We start from the raw sequence: 20,867 nt of genomic DNA, 5'->3' as shown, positions 1-20,867 counted from the left end.
GGATTCATATAGGAAACACCTATTAAATATTGGCATATTACAGGCCTAGAACTGTCTATATAAGTCATAAGGATTTAGTATTAGGCTTCATATGCTGGGGTGTAAGTCCTGCATTCGGCGTCCATAGAGGCCGAATGCAGGACTCGGCCCCGCCCCCCCAGCACCCACATCATTGGATTTGATTGACAGCAGCGGGAGCCAATGGCTGCGCTGCTATCAATCTATCCAGTCAAGAGCCGAGAACCCCGGACAGGGAGACAGTGCATCCCCATGGGTCAAGTTCTAGGGTTCAGGTAAGTAAAGTGGGGGGGCTGGGGGGTCGGTCTCTGACAGGGTGCTTTTTTCACCTTAATGCATCTATAAAAAACATGAAGCTTTACAACCCTTTAAGTGTGTTTATGTCCAAATGTATGTAAAATATGCCAGCAAGCTTCTATCAAAAGGCAGATTTGGGACTTTTTCTATGACACAGAACACTGCTGTAAAATACACATCTGAATGCCACAATGAGCTTGCTTAACTCTGCATAGAAACCAGTAAGCTTCCAGGTTTTTTATTTTTGTCAAAGCTTAATTGAACAATTGAAATTGAAAGCTTAATTGAACTGTGCTACCATGCACAGTTGCACCAGATTGTGCACGCTCAAGTTTTAGTAAATTAACGCCAATGTGTTTGGACACATTGATTGAAGTAGAGCTGCATTCAAATGCATATAGAAAAATACAAAATGCCTTTAAAAGCAGGATATTTCTCTGTTTGTTTGCATGAGACCTTAGAGTCCGAGGAGGAAACATTAGTCGTAGTAGTCATTAAGGAAAATTTTGTTTTTTGGTATGTCAGGATAAAGGGCCTTTTAGCAATGTGTTTGAAATGTAGTTTATATGTGAGGTCTCTGGAGCTTTTAATAGTGTCCTTAACCACTTGCCTACAGGGCACTTACACCCTCTTCCTGCCCAGGCCATTTTTCAGCTTTCAGCGCTATCGCAATTTGAATGAAAATTGCGTGGTCATGCTACACTGTACCCAGATGAAATTTTTTGCATTTTCTTCACACAAACTGATCTTTCTTTTGGTGGTATTTAATCACTGCTGGGTTTTTTATTATTTGCTAAAAAAAAAAAAAAGACCAAAAATTTGGAAAAAAATATGTTTTTTACTTAGTTTCTGTCAGTAAATTTTGTAACTAAGTAATTTTTTTCCTTCACTGATGTGCGCTGATGAGGCGGTGCTTATGGGCACTGATAGGCTTAACTGGTGGTCATAGATGAGTTGGCACTTATGGGCACTGATTAGGTGGCACTGATGAGAAGGCACTAATATGCCGCACTGGTAGGCACTAATAGGCAGCTCTGCTGGGCCCTGATGGGCATTGATGGGTGGCACTGATAGGTGACACTGATGGGAATTGATGGACAGCAGTGATGGTCATTGATGGGCAGCACAGATAGCCGGCACTGATTGTTGGGACTTGTGGGTAGTGGTGGGCATTGATTGCTGGCACTGGTGGGCACTGATTGCTGACAATGGTGAGCACTGATTGGTGACACTGTTGGTGCTATATTGTAATCAGGGCACTGATGATCAGTGCCCTGATTACATGTGTAGATTTCCCCCTGCGTGGAAATGCCACTGATCGGCTCTCCTCGCAACACACACTCTGTCAGTGTGAGGTGAGGAGCACCGATTACCGGCATCTCCGTGTTTACATGTGACCGGCTGTGATTGGACACAGCCGATCACATGGTTAAAGAGCCACAGATGCGGTTCTTTACAGAGATCGGGGTCGCGCCGTGTCCTAGCAACAGTGCTCTTCTGTGACACTGCTCCAGATTTAATTCTGATCACTTGCACGGATCGCGAGTTGGCAGGGGGCAGTGGCACCACCCTGAAAAATAGTTAGGTTGAAAAAAGACACCTAGTTCATCAAGTCTATCTAGTTAAATAAATAAATAAATGAAAAATAATATCAAACAATCCCATATACCCAATCCTATACTAACAGTTGATCCAGAGGAATGCTAAAAACCCCAGCAAAGCATGATCCAATTTGCTACAGCAGGGGAAACAATTCCTTCCTGACTCCCAAGAGGCAATCAGATTTTCCTTGGATCAACTTTACCTATAAATGTCAGTACCCAGTTAGATTACATTTGGAGATTAAATCTCTTTTCCTCTAGGCGTCAAGAGTGCCCCCTTGTCCTCTGTTTTGACCGTAAAGTGAATAACTCAGCACCAAGTTCACTATTAGGGATGGGCCCGATGTGCAAGTCGACCGTAAGTTCAACCGTATCGGGTGTTTGCTCAAACATCGGGTGTTTGCCTGTTCGCCGAATAGCGAACAAATTTGGGTGTTCGTGGCAAATTCAAAAGCCACGGAACACCCTTTAAAAGTCTATGGGAGAAATCAAAAGTGCTAATTTGAAAGGCTTATATGCATGATATTGTCATAAAAAGTGTTTGGGGACCTGGGTCCTGCCCCAGGGGACATGTATCAATGCAAAATAAAGTTTTAAAAAAAGCAGTTTTTTTGGGAGCAGTGATTTTAATAATGCTTAAAGTGAAAGATTAATAATGAAATATTCCTTTTAAATTTTGTACTGTATATAATATGCCTGTAAAGTGGTGCATGTTTCCTGTGTTTAGAACAGTCCGAGAACAAAATTACATTTCTAAAGGAAAAAAAAAGTAATTTAAATGTACTCGTGGCTATAGAATTGTCAGTCCCGGCAATACACATAAAAGTCATAAAAAAAACAGCATGGGATTCCCCCACAGCACGGGGACATCCCTATGGCTTTCCCATAGCGTCAGAGGGGGGCAGGGCCACCCGGTTATGTAACCGGGTGGCCCCACCCCCCTCTGACTCTACGAAAAAGTTCCCGTGCGTCAGAGGGGGTGGTGTCACACGGCGACATCACCATGTGGCACCGCCCTCAGTTATAAAAGAGCTGTCAGTACGGTCATTACGGCGGGTGCCTCCCATGGAGGCAGGTCATCGTATTTTTTTTTCTTTTTCCGGTCCGTCCGCAGAGCAAGAGAAGAAGACTTCGTGGGACAGTTTTATTTTTTTATTTTTTAATAAAGAACTCGTCCCCAAGCCGTGTCATGTCATTTTTAAAATGTTCACACTTTTTTTGAGAAATGTTAGGGGTAGTACCCCATTACCATTTCACACAGGGGGAGGCCAGGATCTGGAGGTCCCCTTGTTAAAGGGGGCTTCCAGATTCCGATAAGCCCCCCACCCGAAGACCCCCACAACCACCAGACAAGGGTTGTGGGGATGAGGCCCTTGTCCCCATCAACAAAGCACCCTCCCAATGTTGAGGGCATGTGGTCTGGTATGGTTCAGGTGGGGAGGGCTCTCTCGCCCCCCTCTTTTCCTGAAGCCTGCCAGGTTGCGTGCTCGACTAAGGGTCTGGTATGGATTTTTGGGGGGACCCCCACGCCATTTAAAGAAAAATTGGTGCGGGGTTCCCCTTAAAATTCATAGCAGAGCTTAAGGGCCTGGTATGGAATTTGGGGGGACCCCCACGCAATTTTCTTTTACATTTTGGTTCGGGGTTCCCCTTAATATTCATACCAGTCTCGAAGAGTCTGGTAATTGACTGTGGGGGAATCCCATGCTGTTTTTTCAATGACTTTTATGTGTATTTCTGGGACCGACAATTCATTATAGCCACGAGTACTTTTAAATTACTTTTTTTCCTTTATAAATGTAATTTTGCTCTCGGACTGTTCTAAACACAGGAAACATGTGCCACTTTACATGCATAATATAGACAGCCCTCAGGTACCAAATTTAAAGGAATATTTCACTTTTATTGTTTCACTTTAAGCATTATTAAAATCACTGCTCATGAAAAAACTGCAATTTTTACAACTTTTTTTGCATTGATACATGTCCCTTGGGGCAAGACACGGGTCCCCAAACACTTTTTATGACTTGCATATAAGCCTTTAAAATGATCACTTTTGATTTTTCATGTTAGTGTCCCATAGACTTTAACGGTGTTCGCGTGCTCGAACGAATTGTTTTCCTGTTCGCATGTTCTGCTGCGAACTGAACCGGGGGTGTTCGGCTCATCCCTATTCACTATATGGACCCCTTATATATTGGTACATGTTGATCATCTCCCCCTTAATTTCCTCTTCTCAAGAGAGAATAAATTTAGTTCCTCTAATCTTTCCTCATAGCTGAGTTCCCCATGCCGCTTATCAGTTATGGTTGCCTTTCTCTGCATGTTCTCCAGTTCCTCAATATCATTTTTGAGAACTGGTGCCCAAATCTGAACTGCACATTCTAGATGAGGTATTACTAAAATGGGCAAAATGATATCGCTGTCTCTGGAGTCCATACCTCTCTTAATACAAGAAAGGACTTTGCTCACTTTGGAAACTGCAGCTTGGCATTGCATGTTTTTATTGATTTTTGATCTACCAAAACCCCCATATCCTTCTCCACTACAGATTCCCCCAGTTGTACCCCCCTAGTATGTATGATGCATGCATAGTCTTAGCCCCCCAAGTGCAGACTTTACATTTATCAACATTAACCTCATCTGCCACATAGTCGCCCAATTAGACAGTGCATTGAGGTCGGCTTGTAAATTGGAGACATCCTGTAAGGACGTTATTCCACTGCATAGTTTGGTGACATCTGCAAAGACACAAATGGTACTTTTAATCCCAGGTCCTATTTCATTTATAAAGATATTAGTAGGGGTCCCAACGCTGAACCTTGGGTTACACCACTGGTGGTAAATACTCCCCTGCATAACATAGGGGGTTCTGTGGTTTTCCAAGGTAACCTGCGCATTGCTGGTAGGACTGCTTGGGATAATGCTACACAGCTTGTCCACAAGAAGTTACAAGCTCACTGGATTTCTGAATTAACTGTTGTTTTGATGTTTTACTTACTGAACAGAGATAACTAAACACTTTCAATGCTTTATTTACCAGACCAAAAAAATCAAACAGGAGAAGTTCATTTTTAGAATTGACATACAATTTAAGCCCTCATTCACACCATTTTCTACAATTGTCTATGTAAGGTCTCAAATAAAATAATTGTTTTTTGTGTGCCATGTTCACACCACAACATGGAGGCCATGTGTGGTTTTTTTTCTGTGCAGAAAAATTAAACATGCATGCATTTTTCTGCACCGAAAAAAAAAACACAACTACAACATTGTGGTGTGAACGGGGCACATACGGTGCCTTAAAAAAGTATGCATACCCCTTGAAATTTTCCACATTTTGTCATGTTACAACCAAAAACATAAACAGATTTTATTGGGATTTTATGTGCTAGGCCAACACAAAGTGGCACATAATTGGTAAGTGGAAGGAAAATGATAAATGGTTTTAATTTTTTTTTACAAATAAATATGTGAAAAGTGTGGTGTGCATTTGTATTCAGCCCCCCTGAGTCAATACCTTGTAGAACCACCTTTTGCTGCAATTACAGCTGCAAGTCTTTTTGGCTATGTCTCTACCAGATTTGCACATCTAGAGAGTGACATTTTTGCCCATTCCTATTTGAAAAATATCTCAAGCTCTGTCAGTTTAGATGGAGAGCGTCTATGAACAGCAATTTACAAGTCTTGCCAAAGATTCTCAATTCGATTTAGGTCTGGACTTTGACTGGGCCATTATAGCACATGAATATGCTTCGATCTAAACCATTCCATTGTAGCTTTGGCATTGTAGCTCTGGGTGTATGTTTAGGGTCGTCCTGCTGGAAGGTGAACCTCCACCCCAGTCTCAAGTCTATTGCTGAATCTAATGCCGCGTACACACGATTAAACTTTCCAGCAGACCAGAGTCTGTCGGACAATTCAATCGTGTGTGGGCTCCAGCGGACTTTTTCTTCCCAAAAGTCCGGCGGACCTAGAATAAATCTTTCCGACGGACTCGAGTTCGGTCGAAAAATCCAGTCGTCTGTGTGCGAGTCCGATGGACTAAAACCAACGCTAGGGCAGCTATTGGCTTCTGGCTATGAACTTCCGTATTCTACGTCATCACGCTTGAATCTGTCTGACTTTTGGAGTAATCATGTGTGGCCAAGTCCATTCGTTTGAAAGTCCGGCAGACCTAAGCTGCAAAGTCTGTTGTATTGTTCCCCGGACCAAGTCTGTCTAAAAGTCCAGTTATGTGTACGCGGCATAACAGGTTTTCTTCTAAGATTGTTCTGTATTTGGCTCCATCCATCTTCCCATCAACTCTGACCAGCTTCCCTGTCCGTGCTGAAGAAAAGCATTCCCACAACATTATGTTGCCTCCAACATGTTTCACTGTGGGGATGGTGTGTTCAGGGTGATTTGCAGTGTTAGTTTTCCGCCACACTTAGCGTTTTGCTTTTATGCCTAAAAGTTCAATTTTGGTCTCATCTGACCAGAGCACCTTCTTTCACCTGACTTCTCGCAAACTGCAAACAGGACTTTTTATGGTTTTCTTTCCACAATGGCTTTCTTTTTGCCACTTTTCCATAAAGGGCAGATGTGTGGAGTGCATGACTAATAGTTGCCTTGTGGACAGATTCTCCCACAACTTTATCCCTGACCTGTCTGGTGTGTTCCTTGGGATTCATGATGCTGTTTGTTCACTAAGGTCCTCTAACAAACCTCTGAGGGCTTCACAGAACATACTGCAATTACATTACATACATGGGGACTCTATTTACTAATTGGATTACTTCTGAAAGCAATTGGTTCAACTAGATTTGGGCTGAATACAAATGCACGCAACACTTTTCACATATTTATTTGTAAAAAAAAAAAAAATTAAAACCATTTATCATTTTCCTTCCACTTCCCAATTATGTGCCACTTTGTGTTGGTCTATCACATAAAATCCCCAAAAATACATTTACGTTTTTGGCTGTAACATGACAAAATGTGGAAAATTACAAGGGGTATGAATACTTTTTCAAGGCGCTGTAGAAAACAAATGTTTACTTTGTGTGCCTGCAGAGCCAATTTTGTTAAATGTTTCTGCACAGAAAAAAAACAGCATTGTGGTGTGAACAGGGCAGATAGAAATCAGGCCCAAAATATTCTATGTAAGTCAAATGCGTTTCTGTATTTTTGTTCTTTTTTTCCCATAGGTTTTTATGTATATATAGTGTGAAAGGTCTCACCGTCTCGGTCTCAGCTTTTATTTTCTATTTCCACAGAGGGTTGCAGGAAGCACAGATCACTTTGGCTGTCAGACTTGGTGAAGCTGAGGAAAAGATCAAAGTTCTTCATTCAGGTAAGTATGAAAGATGTTACTGCACAATATATCACCTCTCAAAGGTCATTGAAACCTTGGATGCCCAGGTCAAATAATGCAGGCTCCATCTATAAATGCGACAATAATTCTATGACTAATTTGCATACCTAAATCATTTTTAACATTTTTAAGATGATATAATGCTTTTATTTTTATACTGTTTTAATAAAACAGTATAAAATGTTACAAAACATACATTTTTACTTTTGTTTTCATTCATTTATTTAGATTAATACAGTAATCTAATTACACCATTATAGCACTGCAGATAAACACAATGTTCATGTGCAAGCTGAATGTGATATGATTACACAATATCTGACTTAGTGATCACTGATCATCACGCTGATTGTTTCCTGATCATCAGTGGTGGCCCCAGCTATCAGTGACATCCAGGATTTAAAGACACCAGCTGCAATGTCGGTTCTCTAAAAGGGGAAAACATTTAAAGCGGTTGTAAAGGCTTTATTTTTTATTTTACTTTACCACTTCACTCCCGGCCCATAGTCAAATGACGTCCGCAGATGGGATCTCCCATCCTGGGTTGGCATCATATGACGTTGTCTGGTCCTCGCGGCTCCTGTGGGGGCCTGCAGCACGGCGATCAGGGATGAGCCGCGTCCCTTGGACACAGCCCATCCCAGATCCGTGTAAAGAGCCAATAAAAAATGTCTCTTTACCACGTGACCGGCTGTGTCCAATCACAGAATGTCAACAAACTGTGGTAACGAGATGTTACTGGGTTCTCTTCCTCACACACCGATCATGTGTTAGAAGGAGATTGCGGTAACATCTTGTTAACTCTAACAGTGTACACCACATTGATTGCCCCCTCCTAATAAAGAGGACCTGTCACCACCCATCAAAGTACCCGATTACCTGTCACAGTCCATATGAGTACCCGAATACCTGTGTACCTGTCCCAGCCCATCTGAGTACCTGTCACCGCCCATCTGAGTACCTGTCACCACCCATCAGAGTACCCGGTTACCAGTCACCAGCCAATCAGAGTACCTGAGTACCTATCTGTAGCCCATTGGAGTACCCGAGTACCTGTCACCAGCCCATCAAAGTACCTGAGTACCTGTCACCAGCCCATCAGAGTACCCGAGTACCAGTCACCAGCCCAGCAGAGTATCCGAGTACCTGTCACCAGCCCATCAGAGTAGCCGAGTACCTGTCACCAGCCCATTAGAGTACCCAAGTACCTTTCACCAGCCCATCAGAGTACCTGTCACCAGCCCGTCAGAGTAACTGAGTACCTGTCACCAGCTCATCAGAGTACCCGAGCACCTATCTGCAGCTCATCAGTGTACCTGAGTACCTATCTGCAGCCCATGATTCATAGAATATTTGTTGGGGTGTTTGCTTTCCAATCACAGAATGTCAACAAACTGTGGTAACGAGATGTTACTGGGTTCTCTTCCTCACACACCGATCATGTGTTAGAAGGAGATTGCGGTAACATCTTGTTAACTCTAATGCCCCGTACACACGAGCGGACTTTTCGACATCCAAACTCCGACGGACTGAGTCCGGCGGACTATCCGATCGTGTGTGGGCTGCAACGGACTTTAGCGAAGCTAAAGTCTGACGGACTTTAGAAATGAAGCATGCTTTAAATTTTCCCGACGGAACTCCGCCGGACCCGGTCCCCTTTGAAAAATCCGCTCGTGTGTGTGCTACTCCGACGGACTAAAACCGACGCTAGGGCAGCTATTGGCTACTGTCTATGAACTTCCTACGTCGAATCCAGTCGTACGTCATCACGTTCGACTCCGTCGGAGTTTGGTGTGATGGTGTGTGGTCAAGTCCGTTCGGTCGAAAAGTCCGCCAGAACTCCGTCGGAACTCCAGCGGAACTCCGGCGGAACTCCTTTGGAGGTCTGTCAGACTTAATTCCTCTCGTGTGTACGGGGCATAACAGTGTACACCACATTGATTGCCCCCTCCTAATAAAGAGGACCTGTCACCACCCATCAAAGTACCCGATTACCTGTCACAGTCCATATGAGTACCCGAATACCTGTGTACCTGTCCCAGCCCATCTGAGTACCTGTCACCGCCCATCTGAGTACCTGTCACCACCCATCAGAGTACCCGGTTACCAGTCACCAGCCAATCAGAGTACCTGAGTACCTATCTGTAGCCCATTGGAGTACCCGAGTACCTGTCACCAGCCCATCAAAGTACCTGAGTACCTGTCACCAGCCCATCAGAGTACCCGAGTACCAGTCACCAGCCCAGCAGAGTATCCGAGTACCTGTCACCAGCCCATCAGAGTAGCCGAGTACCTGTCACCAGCCCATTAGAGTACCCAAGTACCTTTCACCAGCCCATCAGAGTACCTGTCACCAGCCCGTCAGAGTAACTGAGTACCTGTCACCAGCCCATCAGAGTACCCGAGCACCTATCTGCAGCTCATCAGTGTACCTGAGTACCTATCTGCAGCCCATGATTCATAGAATATTTGTTGGGGTGTTTGCTTTCCAAAATAGGGTAATTTTGTGTGTAATTCCATTGTCCTGGTGCTCCACGGCCTTTAAAGTGTAATAGGTCGTTAGGAAATTAGAGATGTAATTTATGCTCCTAGAACGCCTGACGGTGCTCCCTGCATGTTGGTCCTCTGTATGTGGCCAGGCTATGTAAAAGTCTCTCACACATGTGGTATCGCCATACTCAGGAGGAGTAGCAGAATGTATTTTGGGGTGTAATTTTTTCTATTTACATGCTTTGAGTTAGAAATATCTTATAAGCTGACCACTTTGTGGGAAAAAAATATGTTTTAATTTTCTTTCCACGTTTTCCAAAGACTTGTGGAAAAAAATGAACCGTTCAAAAGACTCATTATGCCTCATAGAATTGATGTTGGGGTGTTTGCTTTCCAAAATGGGGTCATTTTGTCTGTAATTCCATTGTCCTGGTGCTCCAGGGCCTTCAGAAATGTAATAGGTCATTAGGAAATTAGAGGTGTAATTTATGCTCCTGATGGTGCTCCCTGCATGTTGGACCTCTCTGTGTAGCCAGGCCGTGAAAAAGTCACACACATGTGGTATCGCCATATTGGGGAGGAGTAGCAGAATGTATTTTGGGGTGTAATTGGAAGAATGCATATGCTGTTTGTGAGAAATAACTTGTGATTATGACAATTTTGTGAAAAAAAATTCTTAATTTTTCCAAGAATTGTGGGAAAAAATTACAAATTCAAAAAACTCACCATGCCTCTTACTAAATACCTTTGATTGTCTACTTTTTAAAAAGGGGTCATTTGGGGAGTATTTGTACTTTCCTGACATTTCAGGGCCTCAAGTTTTTAGACTCTATAACTTTCATAGAGACAAAATATTATCCACTAATTTGGGTTATTTTTACCAAAGAGATGTAGCAGTATAAATTTTGGCCCAAATGTATGAACAAAAATGACTTATTTGCAAAATGTTATCAGCAATTTTTTCACTGATATCCCGAAAAATAAAAAACACAGTGGTGATTAAGTACCACCAAAAGAAAGCTCTATTTGTATGGAAAAAAAATATAAAAATGTTGTTTGGGTACAGTGTTGCATGACTGAGTAATTGGCATTCAAAGTGTGAGAGCACTGAAAAGCTGAAAATTGGTCTGGGCAGGAAGGGTGTGTAATTGCCCTGTACTGAAGTGGCTAAAATAATAAACTTGTTATACTTAGTGGCTCTGTGGAATGGTACTGCACAGAGTGGCCCTGAACTCCCTATTCTGGGGCCCCACGCTGGTGCTCTTGACTCCTTTTCTCTGTGTGTCCCCCATAGCAAGCCATTTGTCATGGGGGTGCGCTCCTGAGCAGGGACATCGTGGCTCGGCCCCCACCCACTGTTCCCACAGGATTTGATTGACAGCAGTAGGAGCCAGTAGCTTCCGCTGATGCCTCTATGTCCTGTGAGTAGAGGAACAGAGACCAGAACTGCTGCTGACCGTCACAGCGCTGGATCAAGTTAGGAAAGTATTTTAGGAAGACGGTGAGATGGTACAACTACTTTGATATTTTTTACCTTAATGCAAGGAATGCAATAGGGGAAAAAATGTATTGCCTTTAGAACGACTAATCACATATTTCCAGCATGGGGCACCATGCGGGGGAATGTTTATATCAGGCATGTACTGGCCATCGGGACTACAGGGAGTTTCCCAGTGGGCCGATGGCTTAGTGGGCCACTCTGATGTAAGGGGGCTGCTAATGAGACACTCTGATGTAAGGGGGTGCTGATGGAACACTCTGATGTAAGGGGGCTGCTGATGGGACACTCTGATGTAAGGGTGCTGCTCATGGGACACTCTGATGTAAGGGTGCTGCTCATGGGACACTCTGATGTAAGGGGGCGCTGATGGGACACTCTGATGTAAGGGGGATGCTGATGGGACACTCTGATGTAAGAGGATGCTGATGGGACACTCTGATGTTAGGAGGCTGCTGATGGGACACTCTGATGTAAGGGGGCGCTGATGGGACACTCTGATGTAAGGGGGATGCTGATGGGACACTCTGATGTAAGAGGATGCTGATGGGACACTCTGATGTTAGGAGGCTGCTGATGGGACACTCTGATGTAAGGGGGTGCTGATGGGACACTCTGATGTAAGGGGGATGCTGATGGGACACTCTGATGTAAGGGGGATGCTGATGGGACACTCTGATGTAAGAGGATGCTGATGGAACACTCTGATGTTAGGGGGCTGCTGATGGGACACTCTGATGTAAGGGGGCTGCTAATGAGACACTCTGATGTAAGGGGGCGCTGATGGGACACTCTGATGTAAGGGGGCTGGTGATGGGACACTCTGATGTAAGGGTGCTGCTCATGGGACACTCTGATGTAAGGGGGCTGGTGATGGGACACTCTGATGTAAGGGGGCGCTGATGGGACACTCTGATGTAAGGGGGATGCTGATGGGACACTCTGATGTAAGGGGGCTGGTGATGGGACACTCTGATGTAAGGGGGCGCTGATGGGACACTCTGATGTAAGGGTGCTGCTCATGGGACACTCTGATGTAAGGGGGCTGCTCATGGGACACTCTGATGTAAGGGGATGCTGATGGGACACTCTGATGTAAGGGTGCTGCTCATGGGACACTCTGATGTAAGGGGGCTGGTGATGGGACACTCTGATGTAAGAGTGCTGCTCATGGGACACTCTGATGCAAGGGGGCTGGTGATGGGACACTCTGATGTAAGAGGATGCTGATGGAACACTCTGATGTTAGGGGGCTGCTGATGGGACACTCTGATGTAAGGGGGCTGCTAATGAGACACTCTGATGTAAGGGGGCGCTGATGGGACACTCTGATGTAAGGGGGCTGGTGATGGGACACTCTGATGTAAGGGTGCTGCTCATGGGACACTCTGATGTAAGGGGGCTGGTGATGGGACACTCTGATGTAAGGGGGCGCTGATGGGACACTCTGATGTAAGGGGGATGCTGATGGGACACTCTGATGTAAGGGGGCTGGTGATGGGACACTCTGATGTAAGGGGGCGCTGATGGGACACTCTGATGTAAGGGTGCTGCTCATGGGACACTCTGATGTAAGGGGGCTGCTCATGGGACACTCTGATGTAAGGGGATGCTGATGGGACACTCTGATGTAAGGGTGCTGCTCATGGGACACTCTGATGTAAGGGGGCTGGTGATGGGACACTCTGATGTAAGGGGGCGCTGATGGGACACTCTGATGTAAGGGGGGTGCTCATGGGACACTCTGATGTAAGGGGGCTGCTGATGGGACACTCTGATGTAAGGGGGCGCTGATGGGACACTCTGATGTAAGGGGGATGCTCATGGGACACTCTGATGTAAGGGGGCTGCTGATGGGACACTCTGATGTAAGGGGGCGCTGATGGGACACTCTGATGTAAGGGGGCGCTGATGGGACACTCTGATGTAAGGGGGATGCTCATGGGACACTCTGATGTAAGGGGGCTGCTGATGGGACACTCTGATGTAAGGGGGCGCTGATGGGACACTCTGATGTAAGGGGGCGCTGATGGGACACTCTGATGTAAGGGGGTGCTGATGGGACACTCTGATGTAAGGGGGCGCTGATGGGACACTCTGATGTAAGGGGGATGCTCATGGGACACTCTGATGTAAGGGGGCTGCTGATGGGACACTCTGATGTAAGGGGGCGCTGATGGGACACTCTGATGTAAGGGGGGTGCTCATGGGACACTCTGATGTAAGGGGGCTGCTGATGGGACACTCTGATGTAAGGGGGCACTGATGGGACACTCTGATGTAAGGGGGATGCTCATGGGACACTCTGATGTAAGGGGCTGCTCATGGGACACTCTGATGTTAGGGGGTGCTGATGGGACACTCTGATGTAAGGGGGCTGGTGATGGGACACTCTGATGTAAGGGCGTGCTGATGGGACACTCTGATGTAAGGGGGCTGCTCATGGGACACTCTGATGTAAGGGGGTGCTGATGGGACACTCTGATGTAAGGGGGTGCTGATGGGACACTCTGATGTAAGGGGATGCTTATGGGACACTCTGATGTAAGGGGGCTGCTCATGGGACACTCTGATGTAAGGGGGCTGCTGATGGGACACTCTGATGTAAGGGGGTGCTGACTCTGATGTAAGGGGGTGCTGATGGGACACTCTGATGTAAGGGGGTGCTGATGGGACACTCTGATGTAAGGGGGCTGCTCATGGGACACTCTGATGTAAGGGGGATGCTCATGGGACACTCTGATGTAAGGGGGCTGCTGATGGGACACTCAAAATATAAGTGGGCCGGTCTGGATGAAGTCCAGGGCCAAATTTCTTTCCCAGTCCAGCCCTGGTTTATATACATATAGTGGGAAGTGAAAGTCACTTAATATATAGTCTGGTATAAAAATGCTATATATTAAGTCTAGAGTACATCAGTGTGCATTCTAGAGAGCAAAGAGGACTAAGTAATTGTGACAGTATACTGGCAACAAACATGAAAATTAGTGGGTAGTAACAATAACAGTGAGGTTTATATGTCCCTAGTATGTGTATGTATGTGAGATCTTATATTCTAAACTCCTTGAGGACAGGGACTGATGTGAATATACAATATTCAAAGAGCTATCTTAGCCCTTGTACACACGGTCGGAAATTCAGACGGAAACGCTCCGATCGGATTATATTGTCGGAAAATCCGATCGTGTGTGGGCGCTATCAGACTTTTTCCGTCGGAAATTCCGATGGAGAAAATTTGAGAGCAGAATCTCAAATTTTCCGACAACAAAATCCGATCTTACTTTTTCCAATCGTTTGTAGAGAATTCCGATCGGACAAAGTGGCACGCATTCTCAGCTCAAAGTACGAGAGCAAAGCTATTATCTACTAGGCTGAACGTAGTCCTATTGGAACGAATGTCATCACGTTCCGAACGATCGGATTTTCCGCCAACTTTGTCCAACCGTGTGCATGCAACACCAGTTTCGGACAAAATCCGTCGGAAAAAAATCAGACGGATTTTGTGGTCGGAATTTCCGACCGTGTGTGCAAGGGCTTAGACCTCGTACACACAATGAGAATATCGGACAAATGAGGGTTCACTTTTTTTCTTTTTGCATGCTAGTCTCTAATTGAAAACTAATAGGTTACAAAAATTCTTGTATGACAGAATACAACTTCAGAAGTGATATAATGTATTGTAATGTATTCTTTCATTTCCGAGCGTGCATGGTCTTGGTCTTCTAATTTTTTTCGGACGACTAGTATACTGATTATACGAAAATCATTCAATCTGGTATCATATGGGAAATTTTTTTGTGCTCGTCCATTCGAAAAATTTTGGATGAACTGTCGTGATCGGCGTTAGAAAGCTATGGACTAATTATCTGATTATCGTACAATCGCTTTGAAATCAGTATTTTTTGTCCATTTTTCTCATCATGTGTACAAGCCATAAGGCCTCTTGCACACGGACATATAATTTACTGGTGTTTATACTCAGGATCTTGTTGACAGAAATTTCCTGAGTAAAATGTTCCGTAAAGACCTTGCATATACACATGTATTTGTTTAAATTATTACACTTAAACATAAAAAAATTCTGTTTTTATTTTACAGGCGCCACACATTCCTATATTACTGATCTTTGCAAAGCTGTGTGCATTGTTTCATAGACAACAATGCTTTTATATTCAGATCAGTAAAAAATGTGTCATTTTTTTACTTCTATGTGCAAGAGGCCTTACATTTCAGCACTATATAAACGGCTAAAAAAAAATTGTATCTTTAGTAATGTTCTATAACCCCTGCTGTTTTCTATTATTATTGTAGGAAGTTGTACTCTTAATAAAATAAAGTTATTTTTTTTTATTCTAATTAATTTTGAAGCAGATGTTTGAGATTCCACCAGGGTATTAATTAATTTCTTCCCTAATGGTAAGAAAATGGCAGTTTCATCCAGTGTCTTCTGGTCTTGTCATACAGCACTGAAAACAACGCAGAGGGAGCTTCTGGACCTACGGTGCCAGTATGATAAAGAGACAGCATCTAAGTAAGTTTCATGTTGTGTTTGTATGTTGTGTTTTTTTTTTGGTTTTTTTTTCTGGCTTGTGCTTTTATGCAAAAAAAACCTACCTTTCTGTTTATCATCAGCTTGAAGTATTTAACAGGCAACCTCTCAGAAAGCTGTATTCTTCAGAGAGAGGCAGGTGGACAAGTGATAGAAATGACCTAGTTCAATTATACTGTATGAATCTGTCCTAGTAAAAGGTCAGTGGTGCTTACTTGGTATTTTTATACTCGTTTTGATGAGAAGAGGATTGGGAGATGAGGTCAGCAGTTTGTGGTACACATTTGTGCTGATTTTAAAATGCTTTGTCCTAATAATTAAAGTTTGTCCAGGTTTGATAGGTATACATAAATGTCCAATTCATAGGATTTAAAATGAAATGTTTTCATTAAAGTCAACCATATGTTGTGTATTCTATATCAGGCACATTCAGCACTCCAGCTGTGGAGAAACTACAAATCCCATCATATATCTGCCTCTGGGGGTCATTCCTGTGCATGTCAGTTTTGCAAAACCTCTTGGGACTTGGTGTCCCACAACAGCTAGAATGGTTAAAGGGGCACACAATTTTGGACCCCACACACACTGTGCAATGGCTGCCATAAATAATAGATGGTCTTTAAAAAAAAAAACAGTTGGTTACTGCCCCTTTAAGAAATCGGCTTACCTGTCACATGGATTGTGGCCGGAAAGGTTGAAGTTACACATGTCCCTTTCAGAATCTTCCATGGCGCATGGGCCTGGCATATATAAAGGACTCTGCCACTAGCCTCATTGCAGTTGATCGGCATCAGACTGGCGAGCTCCTGTCCCTCCCACCCTTTGTTGCAGACAATTTATGTGGTATGCCCCCCTTGGATCAAGGGGGGACTTCTGGTTATGATTAACTTAATTATTTTGTTTGAATTCTTATTCAAATTATTATTATTACTATAGTATACAGTTGTTTTCAATACAGATAATAATTTATTAAATATTAACCAGACTCTCTCCTTCCGGGTGGACATCATATGAGCAGAAAGTGAGGAAGTGAGGAAACTGGCTTTCCTGTGATAGGGGACATTTACATTGATAGTCAGGGCACTGATCAGCAGTGCCCTGATTATCAGTCCAGCCCTATCAGTGCCAATGAGTGTCCATCAGTGAAGCATATCAGTGTCCATCAGTGCAGCATATCAGTGCATCATATCAGTGTCCATCAGTGCATCGTATCAGTGCCACCTTATCAGTGCAGCATATCAGTACCCTTCAGTGCTGCCTATCAGTGCACCCTCACCAGTGCCCATCAGTGCAGCTTATCAGTGCTGCCTCATCAGTGACCATCGGTGCAGTCTCATCAGTGCAGCCTTATCAGTTTCCATCAGTGCAGCCTCATCGGTACCCATCAGTACAGCCCATCAGTGCCCATCAATGCAGTCTATTAGTGCAGCCTATTAGTGCCCATCAGTGCAACCTCATCAGCGCACATCAGTGAGAAAATAAGAAAAATGCACTTTGTTTTCAAAATGTTCAGTCTTTTTTTATTTGTTTAGCAAAAAATAAAAAGCTCAGTGGTAATTATTTACCACTAAAAGAAAACTCTGTCTCAAAAAAATTATAAAAAATGTATTTGGGTACAGTTTTGCATGACTGAGTAATTGTCATTCAAAGTTTGACAGTGGTAAAATCTGAAAATTGGCCTGGCCAGGAATGGGGTGAACGTGTCCAGTAGGAAAGTGGTTAAGCCAAAAGAGGTGCTACAATCATTTTTTGTACTACTTAGACATTGTATGTTGTTTCATTTAATACTTATTTGTTCACTGATATTTTACTGTATAATTTATGATTAGAAAGTGCAGCCTTCTCTCCAATGCAGAAGGTTGAATACCTCTTTTCTATGTTATCAGTGTATGTGTTTCAAAATAGCTGCAGATGCTTTAGCAGCCAATGTCCCTGTAGGCTTCGGAATAGGACTGTTTACCAATAGCTTTTAGGAGACAGGAGAGGGGTTTTATAAAGGGATGAATAGGGAACCCATTTCCCATCTCCCAAGTCTGCTTCCTCTGGAGAAGGTCAGAAGTGGCTTTAACCACTTGCTTACTGGGCACTTAAACCCCCCTCCTGCCCACACCAATTTTCAGCTTTTCAGCGCCGACTCACTTTAAATGACAATTGCATGATCATACAACACTTTACCCAAATTACATTTTTATAAAAAAAAATTCACATAAATAGAGCTATCTTTTGGTGGTATTTTATTTTTTGTTAAATAAACAAAAAATTTGGAAAATTTTGAAAAAAAATAATTTTTTAAAGTTTGTTATAAAATGTTGCAAACAGATCATTTTTCTCCTTCATTGATATGTGCTGATGAGGCAGCACTGGTGGGCACTGATAGGCTGATAGGCTGCACTGATAGGCACAGATAAGGTGGCACTGATAGGCACAGATAAGGCAGCACTGATGGGGACAAATAAGGCGGTACTGATGGGCACAGATAAGGGGGCACTGATGGCCACTGGTAGGTGACACTGTTGGGCAGCACTGTTGATGAGACACTGATTGGTGTCCCTGATAGGTGGCACTGTGGGTACTGATAGGTGGCACTGTGGATACTGATGAGTGGTACTGTGGGGGCACTGTGAGCACTGGTAGGTGTTGCTGGTTGACACTGGTAGGCGGCACTGTGGTGCACTGGTAGGTGGCACAGATGAGTGGAAGGAGCTCTCCTTGATTGGGCCGATGTCCCTCTGAGAGCCACTGGTGATCGTTTATTTTTTTCTCCTCACACTATCAGCACAAAGAGAAAAAAATAGCCGATTACCGGCTGTTTACATCACATGATAAGCTGTCATTGGCCGACAGATGATCACGTGGTAAGGAGTTGGGTTCGACTCCTTACTCCGATCTGTGATCTGCCGAGTCTCATCTGGTCACAGAGCGCCCTGCACATGCCCTGCAGGGGGCACGCAGGCCACTCGAGCATGGGAGAATGTCTATTGATGTACTCTCAGCAAAGCAGATCCACGTTATAGCCATCATTCGGCTAAAACGCGGATCTGAAGAAGTTAACAGAAGAAGACAGGAGGCTGCAGCCTGCAGTGAGAAGATACCACATTGATTAACTAAAGACTTATATTAATTGAATTAAGTTATTTTGTGCAGCCTGAAGAAATATTGGCAAGTAAAGTATTTTGGCAGTTATGCTTTAAAGCTGAACTCCAAACAGATATCAATTAATGTAGCTGTGATTCATTCTTTTTAAGGTAATTTTTGATATCTGTCTTGATATGAGGCTCTTGTAATCTGCTACACAGCAGAACCCCAGAGACTGGCAGAGGAAGGATCAGTACTCTGAGACAATCAGTCGTATACACATGTGCTGACATGCTGACAGGAGGAAAGAGATGACCTCATCTGTCTGCTGCTGCTCCCTCATTGCCCTAACAAAGACAGAGTGCAGTGAAGTAAACAGGCTACACTGGTAAACTGCAGGAGAAAAAAATACAAAACATTTTTTACATTTTGCTTTCCGGCATGCTGATTACAGCATCAAATGTGTCAGGAAGGTAAAACCGACTTTTATCAAGAACTCCAGGCTAATTTAGTGGCTAGAACGGGATATGGTAAGTACTAAGATGTATGCCTTAAAGGGTTAGCTCGCCTCTACAAACACACTGCTCGGGCAGGTAAGGGGTGTTTGTAGATAAAAACAAGCTGTGCAACTCTGACTTAAAAAGGGATTCCACCTACAAAAAAAACATTAAAAGCCAGCAGCTATAAATACTACAGCTGCTGACTTTTAATAAATGGACACTCACCTGTCCGAGGGTCCAGCGATGTCGGCAGCCGAGACCGATCGATCGCTCGGCTCTCGGCTGCTGCCGCCGCCATTCTAGGTGAGGGGATCAGGAAGTGAAGCATTGCGGCTTCACTTCCCGGTTCCCTACTGTGCATGCGCGAGTCGCGCAGCACAATAGGAATGGTCCGCGCTGTCTCTGGGACCCGTGTGTGTCCCAGCAGACAGCGCGGCGGGACAGGAAACAGGGAGTCTATGCCCAGAAGTGGGTGCAAATACCTGTCTTAGACAGGTATCTGCACCCCCCTCCCCCCTGAAAGGTGCCAACTGTGACACCGGGGGAGAAGGGGGTGCCGATGAGCGGAAGTTCCACTTTAGGGTGGAACCCCGCTTTAAGTTAAATAATGTCCTTGATATAGGTGTAAGCCATTTACATACGTCATGAAGCCTGACAGAAATGCTCCCAGGACATTGCTAAGTGAGGCCTAGTCATTACTGCTCACCTACACCATCAAAGGAGTGAGCTTTTTCTCTGATTCAAACCCCTTCACATGCTCTTTCTCTCCCCTTATGTAGTAGCTCTGAGTTCAGCATTTAAGAGCTCAGTCCTGTGATGGTGAAGGGGAGCAGCAATGACTTGGCCTCATATAGCAACACCCTAGCAAAGTCCTGGGAGTATTCCTGTCGGGCTTTGGGAGGTATGTAAATGGCCTACACCTATAGCAAGAGCATTATTCAACTTTAGTTAGAGCTGCACAGTTTGTTTTTATTTACAGACGTCCCTTATCTGCAATTGGTAACAATGAACCAACCCTTGAAAGCGGTAGTAAAAATAAAAACAAATTGGGCCCCCGGCGGTTTAAGTCATAATGTGCTAGTTTGCATACTTCAGTGTGCCAGCCATTCACAACATAGTGTGGATGCTATGAATGTGAATATCTCCTAAACGGTACACATTTAGGAGGTATTCACTGTACCTACAGGTAAGGCTTATGCCGCGTACACACGACCGGACTTTTCGACGGACTTGGTCCGGCGGACAATCCGACGGACTTTGCAGCTGAGGTCTGCCGGACTTTCAAACGAACTGACTTGGCCACACACGATCACCCCAAAAGTCAGACGGATTCGAACGTGATGGCGTAGAATATGGAAGTTCATAGCCGGTAGCCAATAGCTGCCCTAATGTCAGTTTTAGTCCGTCGGACTAGCACACAGACGACCGGATTTTTCAACCGGACTCAAGTCCGTCGGAAAGATTTGAAGCAAGTTTTATTTCT

General features: G+C 44.3%; 1 protein-coding gene across 1 annotated transcript in view; it reads left to right on the top strand.

Moving 5' to 3' along the window:
* CUX2 (cut like homeobox 2) overlaps positions 1 to 20,867 on the top strand; it is a 598,839-nt gene that overhangs the window by 492,121 nt on the left and 85,851 nt on the right. The window contains exons 7-8 of the mRNA XM_077462022.1: positions 7,175 to 7,251; positions 15,725 to 15,791. Coding sequence (XP_077318148.1) covers positions 7,175 to 7,251; positions 15,725 to 15,791 — 144 coding nt within the window. The remainder of the gene's footprint in view (positions 1 to 7,174; positions 7,252 to 15,724; positions 15,792 to 20,867) is intronic.

This window comes from Lithobates pipiens, unplaced genomic scaffold (genome assembly GCF_037356315.1).
Source record: "Lithobates pipiens isolate NorthernLeopardFrog02 unplaced genomic scaffold, aLitPip1_a1.2 Scaffold_3, whole genome shotgun sequence".
NCBI classification, from domain to species: Eukaryota; Metazoa; Chordata; class Amphibia; order Anura; family Ranidae; genus Lithobates; species Lithobates pipiens.
Note: the sequence above shows the minus strand (reverse complement) of the source record. Positions and strands in the feature narration are given on the sequence as shown.